The 25,826-nt window shown below is 40.0% G+C and overlaps 1 protein-coding gene across 6 annotated transcripts in view; it reads left to right on the forward strand.

Moving 5' to 3' along the window:
• The window catches only part of GPM6A (glycoprotein M6A), a 252,254-nt gene that overhangs the window by 211,279 nt on the left and 15,149 nt on the right, over positions 1–25,826 (forward strand). For all 6 annotated transcript variants that reach the window (XM_059049313.2, XM_067022569.1, XM_067022571.1 and 3 more), the window contains 2 exons: positions 12,025–12,217; positions 23,102–23,258. In XM_059049313.2, coding sequence (XP_058905296.1) covers positions 12,025–12,217; positions 23,102–23,258 — 350 coding nt within the window. The remainder of the gene's footprint in view (positions 1–12,024; positions 12,218–23,101; positions 23,259–25,826) is intronic.

The raw sequence follows: 25,826 nt of genomic DNA on the forward strand, positions 1-25,826 counted from the left end.
TACTCTGTTGCAGGAAGTAGGCATACAAAATGAGCAAAGCCCAGAAATTTTTGACTTCGTGGCTTTTTCATTTTGGCGAAGAGGTTCAATAAACAAAGTCAACCAATTAGATAAAAAGTGTGTCATGTGTCAATGAGTGTCCTGGACAAAAGCAACGTGATCCTTAGGGTAGAAAGTTCAGTTTTAAACTGGATGATCTTGTGGCAGCTTGAAGATGGCTGCGAATTCTCTACCACCCCTCCCGTCCCAGCCTGGAGTCAGTTTCCCTACACTGGAGAATCTGCATTGCCTGTAACTACTCTGACGGTAGAACGTGGCCCATTTCTGAGCTCAGCCTTTAAGAAGACTGGAAAGTTTTGCTTTCTCTGTCTGGAAGCTCCTGCTTTGCTAGAAGCCATCCGTTATGACTCACCTTGCTGTGAGACAGCGTAAGTAGCCTCTGGGAGAGGCCACCGGAAATGAGATGTTCCTAGGAGGTGCTCAGCTGTTGCAGGCGTGCTAGCTGGGGTGCTTCACGACACATGCAGGTGGAGGAACCAGCTCAGTCAAAGAATCAGGTGACTCCTGACCCCATTCACCTGTTGGCTGCAAGAGCTTGAATGATCCCAAGTGAAAACTGTCCGTCGCGGTCCAATAAACCCATGCAACTATGAGAAATTGTAATATATTTTTGTCTTCAGCTCACTCATCTTGGGGATGGCTCATTAGGCAGCAATGGATAACCCCCAAAACAAACAAATGGCATTTGTTTGAACGTAGGCCTGAAAGTTGTGAGGACACAGCCATGCTGATATTTACATTGACTGGCTCATTCCTTACGGGGGAAGGTGAGGGTTTTAACTGGGTCTCGGAACATCATCTGAACAAGGAAGATGTGTTCTGCAAAACCTCACAGGTGTCTGGAACTCAGACCAGTTTGGGGCTCCACTTTTTTACCTTCCAGGGATTGCTCTGGTTGCACCTCAGAAACCTTTCTCCACCTGACTGTTCCCTCATCCTAAGGGCTTATGTATCACAGTCGGAAGAGTATGGTTCTAATCATCACTGAAACAATGAACTTTTCTGCCTTAGGGAAATGAGTTTAATTAATCAAAACATTTTTGCTAAGTCATGTTGACCAGTACAGATTGTTCTGTAATTAGTGATATATATTTTTAAACTCTGAGTTGTAAATAATAATATTATAGAAATGTCCATAATAAAAACATTTTTAAAAGGAAAATGTCATCATTCTTCTGGAAGATTCACTATACACAGGCTTTTGCATACTTTTCAATACCAGCCCTCAATAATCATTTGAGAAATTACCTGTATGGAATTATACCCCCTTCGCAGGGTTACCGTGGAGGTGACACCCATCAGTACATGAAAAGTCTTGGCACTGTTTCTGGTTCCAACTGGAACCGTTCAAAAAAAATTCTTATTGACGTCATTTAGTTGTAAACTGCATACTTTGTTTAATCATTTGTACAAAATTCCTAGAGTAAATCCTTCTTAATCCCTGTGTTACATGTATATCTGGTTTATCAACTTGTTTTAAAGTAGGTTAGATATTTAATATGATTTTATATACTACTGCATGGTTTCTGTATGCTGTTACATCTGTACATCAGAATCAGCTGAAGTACTTGATAAAAACAGCAGAGTTTTCAATGGAGGGGATCCTAGGATCTCTGGTTTTGAGAAAATCCCTGGTGATTTTGGTACCCGGCCACAAATTTAGGAGGGTATAAAGAATATCTCCAAACTCTGCGTATTCTTTACCTTCACCAAGATTTTTCCTTTTAAAAGTAGGAACTGATTTGTTTAAGCATAGTATTGCAGCAATGACTAAAATATGTAACATTAAAACCTGTTATGTGCGTTTGTATTCTTGATAATCCCACTTGGTCCTGAATTATTCAGATATTTAACTCTGTACTTTGTTTAGGCCAGGACTATCTTTAAATAAATGTGAATAGCATTTCAATAATATTGGGGGATTATTTGAGCTATATTCTAGGAGGCTTTAAAAGTTTCGATGATGATGTCATTAATCAGAGGGTGACTGTTAGCTATACACTTTACAGGATAAAAAATTCTTCCCAAGCACAAGTTTGACCTCTCACCTTATTGCTCATCTCTCTAGTATGCTATACTTCCCACCAAGGGCATTTTCCTCCTATTCTCTGAATAACTTTGAACTCCAAGGCCATCGCCACGCTTTCTGGTCTGTTGGTGAATATGGTGATTCTGGCTGCTCTGAACGTGCGTGACATCACAACAATACTAAATATTCAGGTAGAATATTCTTGGAAAACTTTGCGAAAAGGTGCACGAAATTGCTAATTTTATTTCCCACTAGTATGTAGGCTTATTTGTTTCTCACTACTGCTAGGTAGAGATCATAGTTTTTGTCACTCCTGTAGACTCAGTATGTAGAACTAGCAGGTGCTTAAAAACATTCACTGTATATTGATGTAGTGATTCGGTGCCCGTGTTGCTAGCAAGACGCGGAACAAAGGAATGAGCTTGTGAAATAAACTTGGTACAGTCCAGTCTTGACTTAATGGTGCCTATACTTTTTCCATGCACGGGACATGTTTCCTTGTATAATAGGATAAGAGAAAGTGAGGTTGGCTTCATGCCACTAGGATTTCCACAGACACTTAAGGATCCTAAGGCCAAATTGCATTGTGACAAGTCTTCAGAAACAGTCCTCCGAAAAGTCATCCGCTTTCCCTTTAGTGGGTAACTTCCCATTTCCCTTGTCTGACGATGGCTTTGTCTAAGACACTTGTTTCCGTGGCCCCACTTGCTGTAATGGGAAGAGCCACACATCCAACCCCAGGCCTCTCTTCTTCTCGGTATCGCGTGGCTGTAGGGGAAGCAGTGTGTGTGTGTGTGTGTGTGTGTGTGTGTGTGTGTGTGTGTGTGTGTGTGTGTGTGTGTGTGTAAGGACCAGGAAACCAGCCCACGAAGAAAAGTCCTGTCCATCTGGAGATGCGGTATCTTCAATTCTAGAGTTGATCTACTGTTTCATAGTATTTGATGATTGGCTAATCTTCATTTTCTCTGGTCTTCTTGATGGACCTCATTCTCTTTGAAGGTCGAAATTGGACTTCGTCTGATCTTCTAAGTTGCTCATCGTTTCTGTCCAATTTCCATCTCCATCTTATTGTTCTTTGACATAGATTTCCTTTTCTTTGTCTTTTAGCCCATCCATTAAATCTTAAACTTCTGCTATCATATTCTTACTTAATAAAAGCTTTTAATTATTTTGCGGTTACCTATTTTTAGCATCCACCCTTATTTCAAGACTGCAGTGTGTTTAATTATATCCTAGGGGATTATAGGAGAGTGTGTGTGCGTGTGCGTGCGTGTGCACGTGTGTGCGTGCGTGCGCACGTGTGTGCGTGCGTGCGTGCGCGTGTGTGTGCATGTGTGTGTGTGTGTGTGCGTGTGTGTGTGTGTGTGTGCTGCCTGCTTTGCCTCTCATTTCTCGGAGCTCCCTCTGTGTTTGTTTATTTTTGTTTCCTTCTTTCAAGTTGGAGGTGTTCCTCAAATACCTAGTGATCTTTTGTTGTCCCTTTGTAATAAAGAGTGAGCTCGCAGCAGTACGGTTGACTAAGAAACATAGAAAACTTTGCTTTTGTAAAGCAATTTAAATTGTGGAATTAATATGTGTGTGTATTTAAAATATACATATTTAAAACGTAGATCTAACTAAAATATACTTACTTACATAAGTACATTGGTACACTTGCAAAAGAGTAAGCAGAGTCCTCGGAAGCCAAAAATAAGGTAAAGAGGAGTGGGCTTCCCTGGTGGCACAGTGGTTGAGAGTCCGCCTGCCGATGCGGGGGACACGGGTTCGTGCCCCGGTTCGGGAGGATCCCACGTACCGCGGAGCGGCTGGGCCCGTGAGCCGTGGCCGCTGCGCCTGCGCGTCTGGAGCCTGTGCTCCGCAACGGGGAGAGGCCACAACAGTGGGAGGCCCGTGTACTGCAAAAAATAAAATAATAAAAAAATAAAGTAAAGAGGAGTTCAGAGGGATAAGCAAGGTAGTTCTGAGCTAAAGGCAGGCTCTGTGGTCACTTTGATGTTCTGGTCTTCTTGGCTTTACATGTGATGTCCTGGAAGCAGGGATTAGGAAACAGCCTGAGTTCCTAGACAGGGAATCAACCTGAGATATACAGTACAACGCCCAGGACTCTAAAAGTCTTTTGCAGGAGGCTAAACCATGAACACAAAATGAGATGAAACAAAAAATAAACAGAATAGCAATGATGACAAAATTTCTGTGTAGGACAGAAAAAAGTTACCTGTCCTTTACCTTGGGTGGGTTGAGGGGGGAAAATGTTGCCTCAGAATCTGAGACAGCTCACAGGCCGGGTTTCCTGGGAGTTTGTGACCTTAATTTCTGCTACCTTTAGAGACTGAGAAACTCAAGTCTAAATTTTGACCTAAAGGAAATCACCATAAATTCCAAAAGACTGCTGACCCGTAAGCCATTTTCTCTACATAACAACCGTGCAATTAAGATACAAACACAAAACACGCCAAAATATAGGGAAAAAAAGCCTCATGTATTTGGAAACTAAAAAAAAAAGAAAAACGAAAACAAATATATAAATAAATTATGTTTCAGAAACAAATTACAATAGGCTTTAGAAAATTGTAATAACTGAACAACAATGAAAAGTTTACAAATTAGAACTTGTGGAACTCCCTCAAGCAAACTTAGAAGGGAACCCTGTCTCTTTAAATGTTTGTATTGGAAAAGAAGAAAGACTAAAGATTAATAGCTCAGCATCCATCTCAAGACATGATGAAATGTACAGCAAACTACACCCATAGAAAGTGAAAACAAAAGAGGTAATTTAAGAACAGAAATTAAAGGACTTCCCTGGTGGCACAGTTAAGAATCCGCCTGCCAATGCAGAGTACACGGGTTTGAGCCCTGGTCCGGGAAGATCCCACATGCCGCAGAGCAGCTAAGCAACTAAGCCCGTGCGCCACAACTACTGAGCCTGTGCTCTAGAGCCCACGAGCCACAACTACTGAGCCCACGTGCCACAATTTCTGAAGCCCACACGCCTAGACCCCGTGCTCCACAACAAGAAAAGCCACTGCGATGAGAAGCCCCTGTTCGCCGCAACTAGAGAAAGCCCGCGGGCAGCAACAGAGACCCAAGGCAGCCAATAAATAAATAAAAGAGTAACTTAAAAAAAAAAAAAGAACAGAAGTTAAGGAAGCATGAAGTAATCATGCAAAATGAGTTATTTGAAAAGAATAATAATATTGAAAACCCATTGGCATTACTTATTACAATAGCCATTAAGGCTATTGCCTAAGGATTTATGGACGCCCGTCCTATGCAAACATGGTAGAATTGCACTTGTTGTTCTGTGTGATTGAGGGGAGGCATGTGACTTTCTAGGCACCGGACTGCAAGTAGAAATAGCACTATCGTTGCAGCCTCGGATATTTGTCAGAGCGAGACTGTCCTGATGTTTTTAATTCTGATGCGATGACTGACAGTGCTCAAAGTCACGTCCCCTTCAGCCGCCTGAGCGTCCGAACGGCCAGAGAGCCCCACTACTAACCTTGCATGGAAATACTATCATCTGATTGGAAAATAAAATGTGATGTCTTAAGTCACATAGAACAAAACCCATGCTATTCTGACTGATGCACTTTAAGAATAGAGAAAGAAAAGAGAGAAAGAGGAGGAAAGAGAGGTGGGGTCAGAGAGGATGGAAGGAAGGAAAGAAGGAAGGAAAGAAGGGAGGGAATTGAAGTCATCAGGGAAAACAAAAGGAAATATATGCTGGTGATGAATAAGTTAAAAATACTATAAAAGTTACATAAAACTTCATCATAAGTTTTAAATCTTATAATAAGTTTACAAATGCCTACAACACTGAACTTATTAGCAAACAGACTTAAGAAGAAATAGAAAATATGATTAGTTCTGTAACTAATTAGATCAGTAAACTTCTTCCCGTAAAGTAAACAAGTGGCCTGGATGGTTTTACCGGCTGGTTCTACCAAATATTTCTTTTTTTTTTTTTCAAATATTTCTTATGCAGCTAAACCTGATGGGAACAAGCCCAGGGTGTAGAAAAAGGAGCTCACCTTACCAGGCTAGTATAAACTTGATTGCAAAGCAAGAAAGCAAAAATTAGATGTCAGTCACATTCATTAACATCCCTGTCCTCACCCAGTGCATTTTTCATCTCGTCATCTCATCTCATGTTCTTTTGTTTCAGCTTCAATCTGTTTTACTGCCCCTGACTTCTTAGATTTTCCTCAAATAAGCTACACACACCCCTGCCTCAGGACGTTCACATGCACTTTTCCTCTGCTGGAAACCCTCTGCTCCCAGAGAGTCTAGTCTCTTGGCCAGGCTCCTTTACCTCCTTCCCATCTTTTAAAAAATGGCATCTCAGTTATTCCTTCCCTGAATTATTCTGATATTCCCTACCTCTCTTCCATGTTTTGCTTTTCTTTGCACTTTTCACATTCTCACATATATTACCTCTGCATCTTGTTTATTGTCTGTTTCCCACCTCTAGAACTGAGAGCAGCAGGTTTTTTTAAATTTTATTTTACTAATTCCACAGTTCCAGCAATTAGTGAAGTGCCTGGCACCTGGTGAGGCCCTGCTAACTATTTGTGGAATGAATCGATACATACAAAAGCATTGAACAAAATGTTAGCATGACAAACTCAGCAATGCATTAAAAAATACAGTATGACTCAGTTGGAATTTTCTCAGGAATACATTTAGTTGAAAATTGAAAAAAACATTGAAATGGCAGGTAAAAAGAAAAAACATAAAATTATTTCAACAGATGGGGAAAAGCCTGGTATGGAATTCAAAACTGAAGAGACCTTCTATAACCAAGAAACCAGTGGCGAACGTCACACATAATGGTAAAGGAACAGTGAAGTGAAGAGAAAGATCAGTAAAAAGGTATAAATAATGAAGAGAAAGAGACAAAGCTCAAAATTTTCACAGATGGGATGATTATCAACACAAACGTAAACTAATTCCCAGAATCAAAATAATTCAGAGGATCAAAAAAGAATTTTGCTGCATTTCTAGATGCAAAATCAGTATAAAAATACCAGTCAGAACCCCAATAAAGTAAACTGTGGAATCAGACAAACTGTTTCTACAATGTATATGTTAATGCAGTAGAGCCTCCCATGAATAGCATGGTACACGTGAGGAAGATGAGCAAGTTTGGGGAATTTTCTCCACCACAAACCAAGACAGACTCCAAGGCCCTGGGATAGACCAATAGACGAGAGACCAATGGGACAGAATAGAGAGCCCACAGGACTCAGACCTCTGTGCCTACCTGATAGTGACAAAGGTGACATGGTAGGTTGGAAGAGAAAGAATCAACTCATTGGTAAACGATGCTGGGAAAAACTGATCAGTGAATACATTGTCTGTCAGTCTCTCTTCCAGGATCTGCCATTATGTTGGCCTCTCTTCTCAACTGTCTGTCTCTCATGCTCTTTTGCTTGTTACTTAAGGTCTTTTTCCTTTATTTATTTTGGTGCACTTTGTGGAGTGAACAAGGCTTGTGTTTATTTCACAACGTTTAAATGAAAGCAAATTAAGCACGTATCTCATTTTAAATAGAGACTATCGCAAGAGCTTTTAATTTCTTTGAAGTTTTCAGACACGTTGCAGAGTGTGTTGAAAAGAAAGACTCGTAATTTCTTTTTTTTATGTGACAGTAAAAGCATAGTGTTAATTCACTGTGAGAAGATACAAACAGGAACTGGGTATGAGACATGCTTCTTTGTGTATGCAGGTATGTCTATAGCATGTAAATTCTGGGTTCAGTGTTTCAACCACCAGCTCTATTGGAGAATCAATCATCATATCGAATATTGAAAATGTTTCCTGTGCGAAGTAATTGTGTTGTTTTTAATAGAGAGTTTTCTCGAGAGAGGCATTTTCTCCAGTGCCAGCATTCCACTTACTATGCGTTCACTGGTATTCATTTAATAGAGTGGTTTCTCATTTGAGGTGCAGTAAAAACATGGTGATCCGGGCGGAGCAGAGTCCTCAGCCTTAAAAGATGATTGTTGAGAGCATATCCTGGACCCCGGAGCTCGGTTACTATGGTAACTCTGCAGCTCTGCCAAGGCTGTTCCTCGCTGTGGGAGGAAAGAAGCTCCCTTGCCAGAAGCTACGTGGGATTCTGGCAGCTGGAGGGAGTACTGTGAAATGGTGCGCTGCTTCCCCAGATGGGAGCTCTGAGAGCCTTCTTTAAAATCCAACAGCAACTCGGGACCGCGGAAGACCGAGGGCAGTTAGGATCCAGCCCATTATGGTACAAAATGTGCCTGATGAGATGCTTGAAGTTTCTTACTTTGAGTAAAAGTTTTGCAGAGGATCCGGACTGAAATGGAAAGATTCTAGCCTGACACGGCAGTAATGGAGTTTTAGAGGAATTTGTGCTTATCTGTAGGGGTAATATAATCCTGAGAGATTTAAGGGACAGCATTTAAATAGAAAGTAAAAGAAACATTCCTATTTGATTTGGAGATCTTGGGGCGTCCCTGGTGGCGCAGCGGTTGAGAATCCGCCTGCCGATGCAGGGGACACGGGTTCGAGCCCCGGTCCGGGAAGATCCCACATGCCGTGGAGCAACGAAGTCCCTGCGCCACAACTACTGAGCCTGCGCTCTAGAGCCCACGAACCACAACTACTGAGCCCGCGAGCCACAACTACTGAGCCCTCGAGACACAACTACTGAAGCCCGTGCACCTAGAGCCCGTGCTCCGCAACAAGAGAAGCCACCACAATGAGAAGCCCACACACTGCAACAAAGAGCAGCCCCTGCTCGCCACAACTAGAGAAAGCCCGGCGCAGCAACGAAGACCCAACGCAGCCAAAAATAAATAAATTTATATCAAAAAAAAAAAAGGTCATCATAATTTGGAGATCTTAAACTCATTCAGAAATGCCTATTAACTCAGGCTTGTCAATTGGGGTTTTCTCAGTATTGAAATTTATCTCATGTTTTTCTAAATTTAAAAAGCGGTATTCAATTAAAGCTATACTTAATGCTATAGAATACAACATGAATATATAGTGTCCCCTCCCACTGTGCTTCTATAGTCTAAGTAATAACTAAGCTTGCTTGCATGGAGGCTAGTATCGGTCCAGCTAAACCACAGTAGAGAAAACATGGAATAAGCTGAAAGTGACTCTGAATTAGCAAAACATTAGTCAGGAGTCCTCGATGGCAGTTTGGTCACGGTCAGCGGGCTTACCAGTTCATTGGCTCCTGAGCCATTCTCATTCTGATTTTATCTTTAGTCTGTCAAAAGCTTTAAGTGTACGTACGATCAGCAAAGGTAATTCCTATCTACGAGCTTGGTGTTTGGACTCTTCCCCTGTATATTTGACTCCTACTCTTAAGGGTTTTGTTGGGTACTTTCATCTGGTTTTGACACCTCCATGTCTGCAGTAGAAAGTCCTGACTCTTAGATTCTGGAAAAATAGGGAGGAAATCACAAAGGACTGGGATTTGAGATCACGGGGCTGTTTGGGGCACTTGCCAAAGTTAGGAGTGACTCTTCTTTGGGTTGCTACCAATTTTTATTTTATTTATTTTATTTTATTTTTAAATGATCGGTAAGATGAAAATTTTACAACATGGAGAGACAGAGACGAGTCCAAAGATTTTTCTGCTACCCTGTTAATCTCCACTCAAAGCTGCGTTCAGTGACATTCAGGTACTACACACACTGGTCTCACCATCTGCCAGTGAGATTTCTTTCTATCACGTGATGTGTCAAGCTTTTCTAACCTTTTCCACTTCCCCACATCGTGTGTGTGTTGAGTGCGTTCTGTGTGTCGGGGGCAGAAAGTTCAGGAAATGATCCTTGCTATGCAAGCAAGAGCTATGGAAGTGGGGAGGTGTTCAGACTTCTTTTTAACCTCTCCTGGGACAGACGAGATGATCCATGATTCTCTTAAGAAGGTTAGTTCCATGGTCAGTATTAAAATAGCAGACTAGCCTACCTTCTGAATGTAAAGTTACTTCACACAGGAACTTTGCAGTCACTGCATGTTTCAGATATTGCTATAAACATATATGCATTAGTGATAAAACACACTAGAGACTGTCATACAGTCAGAAAAACAAATATCATATATTAACGCTTATATGTGGAATCTAGAAAAATGGTACAGACAAACCGGTTTGCAAGACAGAAATAGAGGCATACATGTAGAGAACAAACGTATGGACACCAAGGGGGGAAAGTGGCGGCGGGGGTGGTGGTGGTGGTATGAACTGGGAGATTGGGATTGACATGTAGACACTAATATGTATAAAATAGATAACTAATAAGAACCTGCAAAAAAAGTAATAGCCATATTTTTTTCAGGGAAACACACACACACACAGATCTTTCCATGACTTAATTAAGTACAATACATAACAATCCATTTTCCAATATCATTTGTTATTTGTTTCTGAAGAAAGAAAAAGTCAGTTACACGGAGAGAGTTTGTTGTTGAGGAGTTTCAGCATTATAAAAGAAAATTTGATCAAAACTTTGCAAAAGGAGAGGAGTAGGAGGAAATCTTTGGAATAGGATACGTGTGGGGAATCAGTGACGGACAGAGGTGGACAGAGGTAAAACAGGTCACATAGGGGTTCCTCTTAGTTGTCAGGCCTCTAATCTAAACTTTCCTTTCTCACCAGTGTCCGGCAAGTAGTATCTCATCAGTATTTGTTATTGCAAAACATATACACTCAAACATTTCTAGTTAATCCCTTAGAAGAAGATACCTAACAGCTGACTAGAAAATTCTGATCCTTATTTTGAATACTAACAACCAAGGTTATCTGATGTTTCAGACTAGTTTAAAGCCATCTTTTGAAAAGGAAGGGCTAAACTGATGAAACTTCAAAAAACAAAAGTAATTACTGTGGTCAATTTTTGGAAACCATATTATAACACAGCAATACTTAATAATAGTTATAATTACATCCAATGATGGTAGATGTAACATTTACTGAGTAGTGACTCTGTGTCATGCACTATTTTATTTTTTTAAATTAATTTTTTTTGGTGTATAGTTGATTTACAATGTTGTGTTAGTTTTGGGTGTACAGCAAAGTGAATCAGTTCTACATATACATATGTCCGCTCTTTTTCAGATTCTTTTCCCATCTAGGCCATTACAGAGTATTGAATAGAGTTCCCTGTGCTCTACAGCAGGTCGTTATTAGTTATCTATTTTATATATAGTAAAGTGTCTATGTCAATCCCAATCTCCCAATTTATCCCTCCCAGCACCCTTTCCCCCTTGGTAACCATAAGTTTGTTTTCTACATCTGTGACTCTATTTCTTTGTAAATAGGTTCATTTGTACCATTTTGTAAGATTCCGCAAATAAGCAATATCCTGTGATATTTGTCTTTCTCTGTCTGACTTCCTTCGCTCAGTATGACGATGTCTAGGTCCATCCACGTTGCTGCAAATGACATTATTTCCTTCTTTTTGATGGCTGAGTAATATTCCATTGTATATATATGTACCACATCTTCTTTATCCAGTCGTGCACTGTTTTCTGTATTAACTCATTTAATGCTCACAAGAACATTTGAGGGAAAGCTTTACTGTCACCTTTTTATAGCTGATGAATTCAAAAGAAAAAACTTGCCCCAAAACACACAGTGGTGGAGTTGAGATTCTAATCCTGTCCAGGTCTCTCTTTTGGGAGAGAAGGGAAGGAAGGGCTTCTCTGGCTTGAGGGTAGAAGAGGAAGCCCTCAGCAGAGGTAATCATTCTCCTGTCTGTGGAGCATGTGGTTATCATTAAGAAACTTGATTTTTATACCTTCCAGGACACTCTAGGACTTGATTTTCACGGCTGGCCTGATGTCATCTATAAATGCAAATATGTTTTCCATAATGCTTAAGTTTGAAAAAAAGTTCAGTTAGATTAATATAAATATGAATTTCTAACTTTTTTTCTGTTGGACTTTTGCAGGGTGTTTTGAGTGCTGTATTAAATGCCTGGGAGGCATTCCCTATGCTTCTCTGATTGCCACCATCCTGCTCTACGCTGGAGTTGCCCTATTCTGCGGCTGTGGTCATGAAGCTCTTTCTGGAACTGTTAACATCCTGCAAACCTACTTTGAGATGGCCAGAACTGCAGGAGATACGCTGGACGTCTTTACCATGTAGGTCATTCTGGTATCGCTTGTTATTTTGAGAATGTGTGTGTGCACATTGCCGTGTGTTGAATAAATAGGGATCTAGAGTTAAGTGAGGCAGTGTTACATAGAAGAAAAAGTACTCTTAGGGTATATACGTGAGTCAAAAGGACGCTGACCCTTGCCATGAAAACAGGAAGGTACACAGCAGAAGATCGGAGGCCAACTTAATCTGGACTTAATTTGTGTTTTAATTTGCCTGTAAAGTTTTAGCCGACATTCAGTTACCATTAAGTGGAGTACTTCCATTTCTGTCACTCTTCTAATTTGATCAGAGGCTGTCCTAGCGGAAGAGAACAGAGTGTAGAATCAGAGGCAGGTATAAATGTGTACACTCTGCTGCTGAGTCTTGGCAAATCACCCAAACTCTGTGGCTACCCCCAACTCTAACAAATTGTAACTCAGCGGTGGGTGTGATATCATCATTATTTCCTGCCTCCTAGAAATGATGTGACCACCTAAGTGAACACTGTGAAAGGGGCTTATTGACTTCTGTAAAATGATAAACATAAAAATATTGAGCACCTTTTTGCAAGCACCAATTATGCTTAAAATGTACATTTTACCCATAAATGTAAACTCCTGGGATCACTAAACTATGGTGATGTTAATATGTTTTTAAAAAACGTAACTCAGACATAGTCTGGAAGCAGAAAAGAGTTTAGCGTTCAAGTTTCAGTCCCATATTGCCTAAGTTTCCAGAGAGCAACATTTTAAGATTGAGTTACAGAGGAATTTTTTTTTTCCAAATAAATTCCCGATTCGGGTCATTTATCCAGTGATTTCTTGCCCACAAAAAGAAAATAAATGATCTACTCACTTTATGTCATAAGCTCAGCTGATAGTAAACTTTCTATTGTATTGTGTATTGCCCGTAAAACTTCTTAAATCGATTTCATGCTTCTGGATACTATGTGATTATAATGTTTTCCACGTTGCTTTATTTTGTTATTCTCAATAAATTCAACACTTCTTAATTTATACATACTTCTTTCTGGCACAAGATGCTTCTAGAGTTACAAACCGGAACGGTCTTATGGCTGGTTAGGACGACGGTGCTTTTTGCTCTTACCAGTTCTGCGAAAAGAGGTTAATCACACTTCTTATTCACCCCGGGCAATTCCTTCTGACAGGGTGAACTGTAAGCTAAGACCCTAATCTGAGACAACCCTTGGTCACCCTGGACACCATTCTAGATGGAAGATAGCTTTTCTCCAACTCCAGTATCAGAAGATACATCATATTTCTAAATGTTTTAAATAATCCATCAGCTGAAGTCAGATTGTCTTGAACACAGTATTTCTCATAAATTGTATTTGTTATTTTATTCATTAATGTTGCTGAGTTCCATGAAAAATGAAAATGAGAAGTGAAAAGAGATGCACGTTTCTATCAAGTAATAGAGCAAGAATTCCCTCCTTGGGGGCTGGAGGGCACGTCCCCATGGACATAGAGATAGCAAAATTTTTAGAAAAAAGAAAGTTGAAATAATTTATGTTTATCTAAAATATGTTGGCACTTAAAATGTGAGCGATGTTGGTTGTAAAATAAGAAATATAACAAACCAAGTGTATCACACACACACACACACACACAGTGATTAAGAGGAGGTGGACGTTGATTAGCCACTCAGATAAGAAGTTAAATTATTTAAACATAGTCCCTAACTTGGAAGCATCAGTTTATTTCATCAATGTCACTGATAAATGGAAATGAAGAATTAATAGCAAATTTGAAAAACCATGCAAATAAAAGAGATGAGGGAATTACATCACTTATGTTTCCCAATGTAACTTTATTTTACAAATTAGTTCCAAAAATTTAGCATTATTCATTAAATGAAATTTTTTTAAACCCATAGTAGACAGTTTACCAATTTCCACCGAATCAGGTAGGTAGCATGAATTGATCCTTGAGAGTTTATGAAAGATAGTCATCATCTAGAATATAATTAAACTATCTGAAAATGCTTTGGATTGTTGCAGGTTAGTTTGCAAAGGGCCTGGAGACAGGGATTGCATGGCTATATTTTCATGTGATGATACTGACATTTTCTTTTCAGTTTTATCTCAGCCTACACTGGACAAAGTATGTTTTCACTGTGCATTATTTTAAGCTACCACAGATGTCCTTAAAATCTACAGATTCTCTATATTTAGGCTCCATCCAAATTGCTACCTTTAGTTATAGAAGTTTATAAGAAATCATAAGCCTAATATCTGGCATGGGATGGTTGTATAAATCGATCAGAAACCAATTGTCAGGATGTTTATTTAACATTTAGACAAGCAGCCTTAATAGATCACAGACCTCAACTACAGCTCTGAAGGGTAGTACACGTGGGAGTTCAGCAGAGAAATCAGGGATCATATACTTAACTTGGAACTTTTACCTTTGGTCTCTTATACTGGGAGTTAAATGTGAAATCAGGAATGCATCTTTGGCATGGGAAGAATACCGTTTTCATTGGAATGAAAGCAAGGGCTCAAATTATCTCTCTTTTCATATTTCAAATAACTAAAATTCCTTATCCTAGACCCCGTGGAGCTACCAAATGAGTTAAGAGTCCCAGTCGGCAAACGGTTCGTGCAAGCACAGAGGGCAGGTGTGTACCAAGCGGTACCTTCCAGGCACGTAGCGCTTGAGAGGAAGGTAGCGCTTACTCTGTGGGGGCTGCCTTACGGGGCTCTTAGCGGACTCCATACGGTGAGGGGCCAACGGGAAGTAAAATCAGGACTTGGGACACAGAAGTGAGTGAGAGACGCGATTGCAGGCAATACAGCTTCCTTGAAAATAAGCTAAGGTAAGTTTGGAGGAGAATGTGTAAGAGAATGATTCCGAAGAAAAGACTTGTTGGCCAACTTTAGTAATTTACAGGGTCTGTGTCTGGTCTCCATAGTTCTCAGGCTGGATTCAACCCAAGTAAGCGCTCCTACCTCATATACTTATAAAGGAAAAGAAACCTGTTCTCTGGGTGTGTGAACGAAGAGATAAAAGGAATTGCCTAAGCCTCCGTCTTCCACCCAAGGTCCTCAGGACTCCCTTCTTTGTCTCAGCTTCTCTTTCTGTCTCTCCACTGCATCCCTCCTCTTAAATATACACACACACACACACCTGTCTCCACGTGGTCAATATCCACGTCTACAGGGGGACGTAGGAAGGGCAAACACACTGGAATACGCCTACTCCGTTTCGTTAGTCCATCTTTCTCATAAACAAGTTTGCAAATAATCTCTGTTCTCATGTGATCTATGTTTTAGACATAGAATTCTAACACCGAGAGCCCTGCCCCACAGCAGGTGAACTGAAGTGTAGCATCTTCAGCTGCCGTCACACACTCTAAAGCATTTTGTCATCTTCCATTTGAAATATAGGGATCTCCAAAGAGAGAGAAAAGAGTGAATTTCGCAACTATTTTGTGACCTGCTGGTATGTTTTTAAGTATCACTCTGTCCCTCCTCATCTCCTTGGTTTCCCAGAGCTTTTTACCCCCTGATCTGTTAGTGTAGTCTCTCAAGTCCGTGGTCATTGTTGGCTCCAAATTGTTGGGACAGTGAGTGTGTAACTTAACCCGCTGCCCGCATTAGGGGATATTCCTACACTCAACTACACCCGTGTTAGCTTGGTGTAGCCATGGGCCCCCTAACTGCGCACGGCTCAATGCCCTGCTGCTGCGTGCAATGTGACGAGGACATCTGCGTTCTGATTTGTGGTTCAGTTTCTCCTCTGCGAGCCCCTTGCCAGGGTGACGTTATTGTGTCCCTAGATTTCGCTTGATGAGTGACCAAGATTTAGGATAGGTATTTGACTTCCGCAAAGCAGATTCCTGTGGAACGATGAAATACGGAAACCGTTCAGAACATTAGATATCAAACAATCCAAACCATGAATTTTTCTAAGTGACTTGGCTTCTTGAATAACTCTCCTGAGGACAGAGCAAGGGACAGCCTTATTCACACACCAAAAAAAACTATAAGTTATTAGACAGGGATTGGATTCTGGTTTCCACAAAATATAGTGAGAATCCAGGATCTGGGGAGGATTGATTTTCAGTGTAAATTTATTTTATTTTCAAAGTTTTATGACTGTGATCCGAGGTCAGTGCATCAAAAACTGAGTTCACTAGAGAGTGAATTCTTTGATAGTTAATGCACACATAAAAACTATTCCCTGTTTGCCTGAAACAAAAGCAGGCAGTAAGCTCAGTTAAAATATCGTAGACACATTGGCTTTGCTCTCAACTATCTTCATGCGTGTGGAAATCTCTAAGGCTACTTGTAGTTCATGTTTATACCCTGGAAGTTAATGAAATGGAAAACCGTTATCAAAATTGGAGTGGATGGAAATGAGAAGGGAAAGGAAAGCAGGAATTCATGGCAAGGCAACGCCAGTTCCACAGGTTGAAAGATCACAGCAGTGTGCAAACTATCTCTTCTGACCTGGCTGTTGACAATCAAACCAGATTGCTGAAGTCTTCTTACTTATAAAACATTTGAAGATGAGACAAATTGACATGAGATTATTGATTAGTCTTGGAGAGTCCAAAGTAATCTCAGTTCTAGCTAGAATGTAGATTAAAAAAACATACTGAATTTCTAACTACTGATACAATGAACAGTAAGCGTCTCCTCAGGCAATATTTCAGCCAGGCTAGTAGTCCTCAAATGAATGTTTTTTTTAAAACCCACTAATATGAAACAACAGCAACAAACCCAAATACATAACCATGAAGGATTTAGATAGACAACGTAGTGTGGTGCGTAAGAGCACTGGTTCTGAGGCCACACGCCCTGGTCTGTTTCCCGTGGTCTCTGGCCCTTTCTACCCACCTTACCGTGGGCAAGTTAAGGAACCTGTCTGCCTTAGTCCCTCATCAGTAAAAGGGACTTATTAACACTGCCTACTTCTTAAAATTGTTACAAGGTTAAATGAGTTGCCATTTTAAAACAATGAGAGCAGGGCTGGCCCATCGTAAGCGCTGTAGGACTGTTGGTTAATGTGATGGGATGATAATGGTGATGATCTCGATGACGGTGTCTTCCCTGAAGCTGTATCACAATTTCAATGCCCAGTGTCATGCATCCTAAAGCCTGTTTGTCCCTGGACACACCCTACTTACCATAACACCCTTACCGACTTACTCTAGCACTAGAGTAGGTAAGCACCTGTAGTGTCAGACTGGATTCGAATTCAAAGATCTAATTTCTGCTCTCTTTTCTAAAACCTAGGAATACGGCAACTCCAGAAAAAATATTTACAAATAAGAACACGATGATTTCATTCTAAGAATATTTGATAGGGCTATCAAGGAAAAGGAAATTTGCTTTGTTCTTTCAATTCATAGGGAAAGAGTTTTTGTCTCAGAATACAGAACATTTCTACAATGTTCTTGTTTTCAAATATTCAGATTTTTTTCAGGTCAATCTTTTGTCTGGTTTGTTTTTTAATGAATTCATTTACTCAGCAAAAATACAGGGTTATACTATGTGCCAATCGCTGTGCTAATCTTTAGGGATACAGAGTAAAACGAGACAAATTATTTTTCCTCTCGTACTGACATAGGAAAGATATGTCAGCAAAGTGCCATCCACGTTAGACTCAGCAGATGTGAATCAGGTAGTGGTAGTTAGTACTTGAGCTGATTTCTAGGATGCATCAGGTTAATGAAATAGCGAGAGTTGAGGGGCTACAGTAATTAATACTACATAGAATTGGCACAGACATATATATATAAGTACTTGTAAAGTACTTATATGTACTTATAAGTACATATAAAAGTATGTTCCTACTCTAGTTTTTACCAAAATTTTTTCAGGTGGATTTAAAGTGAAAATTTAAGAGTAAACTAATTTGTGAAAGCTAGAAGAAAATACAGATTTAAGATTTTACTTATTATGGGGCAAGAAGTATATAAGCAATATAAGAAATCACAAGGGAAAAATATAGAGATTTGACATAATATAAATTAAATTTTACTCATTAAAGTATTATAAAAAATTAAAAGGTGTGCAAAAACTGAGCAATATATTTACCACTTATATAACAAGACTTCCTATTTTTAATAAACAGAATAAATTCAACAAAAAGATACATATTCGAGTAAAAAAATTGGCAAATATAAAATCATATTTCTTAAAGAATACAGATGATTAATAGCTTGTAAACATATGTTCATCCACACTACTAAACCAAGAAGATTAATTAAAATGATAATACCATTGCTTTTTAACTATTAATTTATTAGAAAAATTGAATGGTAATACTCAGTATTGGGAAACAGAATAAGCCCTCTGCTTATAATCAGTGCACCTTTATTTTGGCACAAACTTTCTGGACACCATTTTCACAATACATGCCTTACAAATTTCTAGGAATTTATGCCAGGGAAACAACCTACACTGCCCAAAGATTTATCTTAAATGATGTTTGTAATAGTGATGCATAGCTTCCTATTACTGCTGTAACAAATTACAACAAACTTAGTGCATTAGAAAAACACATTTATTAATTTTTTACAGTTCTGGAGGTCAGAGGTCTGAAATGGGTCTTACCGGGCTTATTGAAATGGGGTCAGATCAAGGTGTTGGCAGGACTGCACTCCATCTGGAGGCTCTAGGGGAGAAATCCGTATTTGGACTTGTTGCAGCTTCCGGAGCCACCTGCATTCCTTGCCTCATGCCCCCTTCCTTCTTCAAAGCCAGCAGTGGACCGTCTTCAGACTTCTCTCTGAATCTGACCCTGACTTTCCTACACCCCTCTTTCACTGATTATTAGGACCCTGTGATTATATAACACAGGATAAGCTCTGAATATCCAAATCATTAATTTAATCACATTTGCCAAGTCCCATTCAACAAGGTAGCATATTCCTAGGTTTTGGAGATTACACGCAGACATCTTTGGGAGCAGCATTTTTCTTCCTACCACTGAGCAAAAGCAGAGAAGTGGTAAAACATGTCAAACCTTCAAATAATAGACTGTGCCATAATCTTTTAAAAATATCTTGATAAAACTGTGTAATAGTATCATGTAGTTAATTGTAATTCATATTAACAAATTGGGAGAATAAACAGTGAATAGTCTGTTTTTCTGGTTTTATTTTCATTTTTTTTTCTACAATGAATATAGATTGCTTTTAAAATCAGTAAAACAGTGGTTTATAGAAACATTGTCAAATTTGAAAGTTTGCATTTAGAAAGGAGGTTAAGTGCTTTCATTTTTTCCTTTAGAAGTAAGATAATGTGGATTCTTACTTTGCAAAGCAAAAGTAGGACAGTGAAGGTAAGACTTCTTATGGTTCTCTATTTGATCCTACAGTGGACACATAATCAGTGACTTCATTACCAGAGGGTTTGTATTACTGCATTTTGTTGACGTATCATTGACAGGAAACTCATCTTTACAGAGAATAAGAGTTTAATTTTCCCAATATCATATTTGAAATTCTTTGTTAAATTCATATGCTGCATGTTTACAAGAAAGAGTATTTTTTGTGATAAAACAGAAGGATTCAAGCCAATAAGGTAATGACAAGTATATTATAATTTCAATATTATGATGATTTAATTTTGAAATCCATTTTGGAATGTAACATTAGAAAATGTCCATCCTCAGACTGTTGGAAGAAAAACTTTATATAAGAGTTTTTGAATGTCAAGAAATTAACATTCAGCTTCAAGAAAGTATAGCTTGTGGCCGGCTGAAATAATGACCCCCAAAGATATCCAGAACCTAGTCCCTGGAATCTGAGATTTACTTTATATGCAAGAGATTTTGAAGTTGCGATTAAGGATCTTGAAGTGCGGTGATCCTCCTGGATTATCCAGCTGAGCCCTAAATCCAAACACAAGTAATCCTTATAAGAAGGCAGTGGAGAAATATTTGTCCAGAGAAGAAGGCATTGTAACTACAGAAACAAGGCGCTATTTACTGGCTTCACTGGGCAGGGGATGCAGCTGCAGCTCTAGAAGCTGAAAAGTATAAGGACGCTCTGCCCTAAAGTCTCTGGAAGAAGTGCCTACCCCTCGATTTCAGCCCAGTGAAAGTGATTTCAAACTTCTGACCTCCAGAACGGTAAGGAAATAAATGTGTGTCAAGCCACCAAGTTTGTGGTAATCGCTTAGAGAGACCATAGGAAAGTAATCAACAGCTACACCGTTTTACTAAAGCCAGTACTTAACTACCAGGTATTCTTACAGAGTGTTTGAGCTAAATTTAAGAAAGATAAAAGCAAAGGGTTTGTGATTGCTATGTAATTGTCATCAATAATTTGCAGTTATACTTCTAGTGTAAATAACCAGATGATGTACACATGAACTTTAATTGAATTAAACATGAATTTGGAAGGAGTAATGTCAGCAAGGCGGTGGTAGGACGTCCCAATGCTTGTTCCCACAGAAAAACACCAATTTATCAGTGATATACAGACCGAAATACTTTTATTCCTTTTATTAAGAAGTTGCAGTACCCCAGACAAACACAAAGCCAAGAACACTCACGTTGAATTGGGTTAGACGGCCAATTTCACTTTACCTGCATCAGTCCCTAACCCCAAGCCAGGGCCAGGTGAGAATGCCCTGGATCGTGACTTATCCTTTGGGGGGAGAGAGAAGAGGGGAGCATTCCTCCAACATGCTGGCTTTTCTGAGGGCTCCCCAATGAACTGGTTTCTGTTTTGCCTCACTCAGAGCGCGGACAGAGCAGGTGTCTGACTCAGGGCCCTGATGGGAACCTGGCATACTTCGGATGCTGGTTGGCCACTGGGAACAAGAGAGATGAGGGCAGCTTGCTGCCGTAGAACCAGAACTTGTAGAGTTGCAAGCACAAAAGAAGCAAGATTATGAGATCCTGAAAAAGATACCAGGAAGCCCCTCTAGTTGAGAAAATTGCACTCACAGGCCTTTAGAAATCCCATTGCCCCCCAAAGTTTTTAGAGGCCTGCATGATGTCTAGGCAGGTCGATTAGTGAGGGTCTTCTTCTGTACAAAGCCAGTTCCTTAAGCACCGGCAGAGGTAGCTGCTGTTGCAAATGCGGGAGGGACCCCAACACTAAGTTATAAGACACATGAAGAAACAGGGAAACACGACCAGAGCAAAGGAACAAAATTAATCTCCAGAACCCGATTGTAAGGAAATAGAACTGTATGAATTACCCGACAAAGAATTTTAAAAATTATCATAACGATGCCCTATGAACTCAAGAAAACAATGCATGAACAAAATGAGAATATCAACAAAAAGATACAAAATATTTTTTAAAATTGGGAGATTGGGGCTTCCGTGGTGGTGCAGTGGTTGAGAGTCCGCCTGCCGATGCAGGGGACGCGGGTTCGTGCCCCGGTCCGGGAGGATCTCACATGCCACGGAGCGGCTGGGCCCGTGAGCCGTGGCCGCTGAGCCTGCGTGTCCGGAGCCTGTGCTCCGCAACGGGAGAGGCCACAACAGTGAGAGGCCCGCGTACCGCAAAAGGAAAAATTGGGAGATTGAATAAATGAAATGAAAAATTCACTAAATGGGTTCAAAATCAAGTTGATAAAGCAGAAGAAAAAATCAGCAAGTTCAAAGACAGGTCATTTGAAATTATCCAGTCATGGGAACTAAAAGAAAAAAGAATGGAAACGAGTGAAACAAGCCAAACGGACTTAATGTATGCATTATGGGAGTCTCACAGAAGAAGAGAGAAAGGGCAAAAAACTTATTTAAAGTAATAACAACAGAAAACGTCCCAAATCTGGGTAAGGAAATGAACATCTAGATTTAAGAACCTCTGTAGACTCTAACTCATATAAATTGAAACAAATCCACACCAAGGCATATGATAATCAAATTGTCAAATGTGAAAGAATTTTGAAAGCAGCAAGAGAACTTGTCCCCTACAAGAGAAACTCCATAAAACTCTCAACGGGTTTTTTGGCAGAAACCTTGCGGGGCGAAGGGAGTAGGATGATATATTCAAATTGCTGAAAGAAAGAAATTACCAACCAAGAATAAATACTATATCTGCCAAAACTATCCTTCAAATATGAAGGTGAAATGAATTTCCCAGATAAACATAAGCGAAGGGAATCTATTACCACTAGACCTGCCTTACAAGAAATGCCAAAGGGAGTCCTTCAAGTTGAAATGAAAGGATTTTAAATAGCAACACAAAAATCTGTGAAAGTACAACGCTCACTTGTAAAGGTAAATATATACACAAATACAGAATACTGTTAATACTGTAATAGTGGCGCGTAAATCACTTTAAGTTCTCGCATAGAAGTTAAAAGACAAAAGTATCAGAAAAATCTATAAAATATGTTAATGGGTTCATAATATAACATGATGTGATTCGTGACATCAATAACAAAGTGTGTGGGGGAGAGAAGCAGAAGTTTCAAGTATGCGTATATGATTGAATTTATCAGTTTAAAAGAGATGGTTAACTAGTTTCATGTAAGCCCCATGGTAAAAACCACAAAGAAAATTCCTGTAGAAGATATACAAACGAAAATAAGAAAGAAGTGAAAGCATGTCACTACAAAAAAAAATCAATGTGTCTTTCAGGGATGTTTTACAGTTTCGTTCATGCACCTTTTGAACTTTTCTTCTTAAGGGAATGGGGGATGGTGCAGGGGAAGAGGAAGAAACTTACAAGCGTGAAAAACCCTTGTCAGCAGATGCTAGAAGTGGCAGAGCAAAGCGTACCCACATTAGGCATATAAAGCAAAAATGTTTTAAAATCCAACCTCCATTATGAACATAAAACTCCATAGCTTTCCTTCCAAAGGAACCCTGAGCACGTGGGCGTCAGTTGCTGCAGATCAGCCATGAAGAGTTATTGAACTAAACCGCTTCGTCTTTTCTTCCCAGGATTGACATCTTCAAGTATGTGATCTATGGCGTTGCAGCTGCCTTCTTTGTGTACGGCATTCTGCTGATGGTGGAAGGTTTCTTCACGACTGGGGCCATCAAGGATCTCTATGGGGATTTCAAAATCACCACGTGTGGCAGATGCGTGAGTGCGTGGGTACGTTACCTGTCTTTGCTCAGGAGTTAATGTGGGTTTCTCTCAGGAGCACACAGGTGTTTGTGTTCATCTGCCAAGAACTGGAGGGTTTTTTTTTTAAACACGGTAAGATTCTCTGCTCTGGTGGCTATTTTAAATCTTAATAGTATTTTCAAAATAACGATTCCATGGGAAAATTCAGGTTCAGATTCTCAAATCGTGTGCAACACAACTCATCTTGCTTCTAGAGGCAGCCAACTGTTCATTGATTTATGACCTGTGTCTCCCAAATGGCTTTGGGCTTCCCATACAATATTTAAGATAACAGAAAGATCCATCTGCAACTTATAACAGTGCATGTCTCTCTTCCTTAAATACACGTTTCATGTATTTTACTGTAAATTTGGGTGGCAACTATATTATGCAATTTCTGTTTAATATTGACATAAGCTAAGAATTACTCTATTATACTAATTTAGATTTTAAATCGTTATTGATATGATATTTAACGGTAACGAGTTAAACGTATGGTCTAGAGCTAATGCAATGCAGAAAATGCATGTATATCTATTAAAGCACAAGACTGATGAAAATTAAGAGTAATATGTTAAAAATACATTCACATTTTTATGCAGAATAATTTTCATAAAATGAACTTTGGAGCTTCCATCCTTGACCAATGTATTTTTATTATTCCCCAATATTATATGGGAATATCTACGTAATTACAGCATATATTTCCTATTAAGTAAGATGCCTCTAATAAGGAATGGTGCAATTTATTTCAGTCTTACAGAAAAGTTCAAAAATACCTATTAACCACCAAGCATTTTTTCCACCAGCTTGTAACAAGTTCTAATATTCGCTCAGTGTCAATAAGGATAATAATCTTATAAAATAGTTATAGCCTGTGTTGTGGGTATTTGTAGTTGTAGCTGCGATAACTTCTTGTAAGACTCTTTTGGGGAACAACGTTTATTGTATTAGCTAAGTGTTTAGGATCAGTAATATCAAATTCCAGACCCAAAAGAAGTTTAAAGATCTTGAATTAGGGCTTCCCTGGTGGCGCAGTGGTTGAGAGTCCGCCTGCCGATGCGGGGGACACGTGTTCGTGCCCCGGTCCGGGAAGATCCCACGTGCCGCGGAGCGGCTGGGCCCGTGAGCCATGGCCGCTGCGCCTGCGCGTCCGGAGCCTGTGCTCCGCAACGGGAGAGGCCACAGCAGTGAGAGGCCCGCGTACCGCAAAAAAAAAAAGAGCTTGAATTAATTTAATAAGTAAAAGATGACTATTCAGTGGGCTAATTTTAGTGATACCTAAGGGATTTCTCTATTAAGAAGGCATGTTTGATTTTAGATTCATTTATACTCTGCCAATGGACTATGGTGAATTCAGTTAATGATGGGCTTTTTCTTATAATTAGGACAGTATCATTACAAAACCACTTGTATGTCTTAGCAAGTCACCTAGATTCTCCTGATCACAGTTTCCTCTCTTACATCATAAAGACATTAGATCACCTCTAAAAGCTCATTCTAGCTCGAAGAGTCCATAATTCTAAAACACTAGTGAAATCATAGAGAAAAGGGGTCTCTTTTACCATTGGGGAGTGACCTTTCGCCAGGAAGACGGCAGTTGATTAGGTTGTTTCACTGAGATTGTGAAATTTCTGCATAAGATTGTATGCAGAAGCAAAAAGTCATGGAAGAAAACACCTATCTCTGTGCTGTTACTAACTATCCGCTTGCCATTGACACTTCAAAGCTATCTCAAATAGGAATTTTTAAAGCAAAAATGAGCCACATTTTTTTCTATAATAGCAACAATTGTGTCACCAATCCCGCCCAACAGCCCAGAAGGGTGGCAGCAGCTGCGTGGGTCTCTCCAGAGGCCAGGCAGCAGGGAGTCAGCCCCCCAGAACACCCCACCCACGCCTTTAGCACCCCTCCGCACCCAGGAATGAGCAGAACTGAGGGAGAAGCAGAGCTGCACTCTTGTGCGTCTTGCAAAAGCAGCAAGGCAGGGAGCGGGCAAGGCCTTTGAGTCAGGTGCGGGCTGTCCCAACGTGGCCTCCGTGAAGGGGACCAGCCCCTGCAGAAAGGGGACTGGATCCACTGCCTGGAAGTGCCCTGCCCAGTGCACAGCCTGCAACCCTGCATCCAGGATTTAGGGCTCCATGGAACCAGAGGAAAAAAAATAATAACGTTTTATCGGAGATTGCCAACAAACACATGAAAGGATGCTCAACACAACTGAGCACAACATTTGCTACAATTAATGATCCTACTCTGATGCATGATAATCACCCAAAGTCCATAGTTTACCTTAGACTTCACTCTTGATGTTGTAACTTCTGTGGCTTTAGGCAAATGTACGGCATGTATCCATCTTTATAGTGTCAGACAGAATAGTTTTACTGCCCTCAAAATCCTCTGCGTTCCACCTCTTCATCCTTCCCTCTCCTGCAACCCCTGGCAACCGGTGATCCATTTACTGGCTCCATAGTTTTGCCTTTTTCAGAATGTCATATAGTGGGACTCATACATTATGTAGTCTTTTCAGACTGGTTTCTTTCACTTAGTCATATGCAT

Source organism: Kogia breviceps, chromosome 20, assembly GCF_026419965.1.
Source record: "Kogia breviceps isolate mKogBre1 chromosome 20, mKogBre1 haplotype 1, whole genome shotgun sequence".
Classification (NCBI taxonomy): domain Eukaryota; kingdom Metazoa; phylum Chordata; class Mammalia; order Artiodactyla; family Physeteridae; genus Kogia; species Kogia breviceps.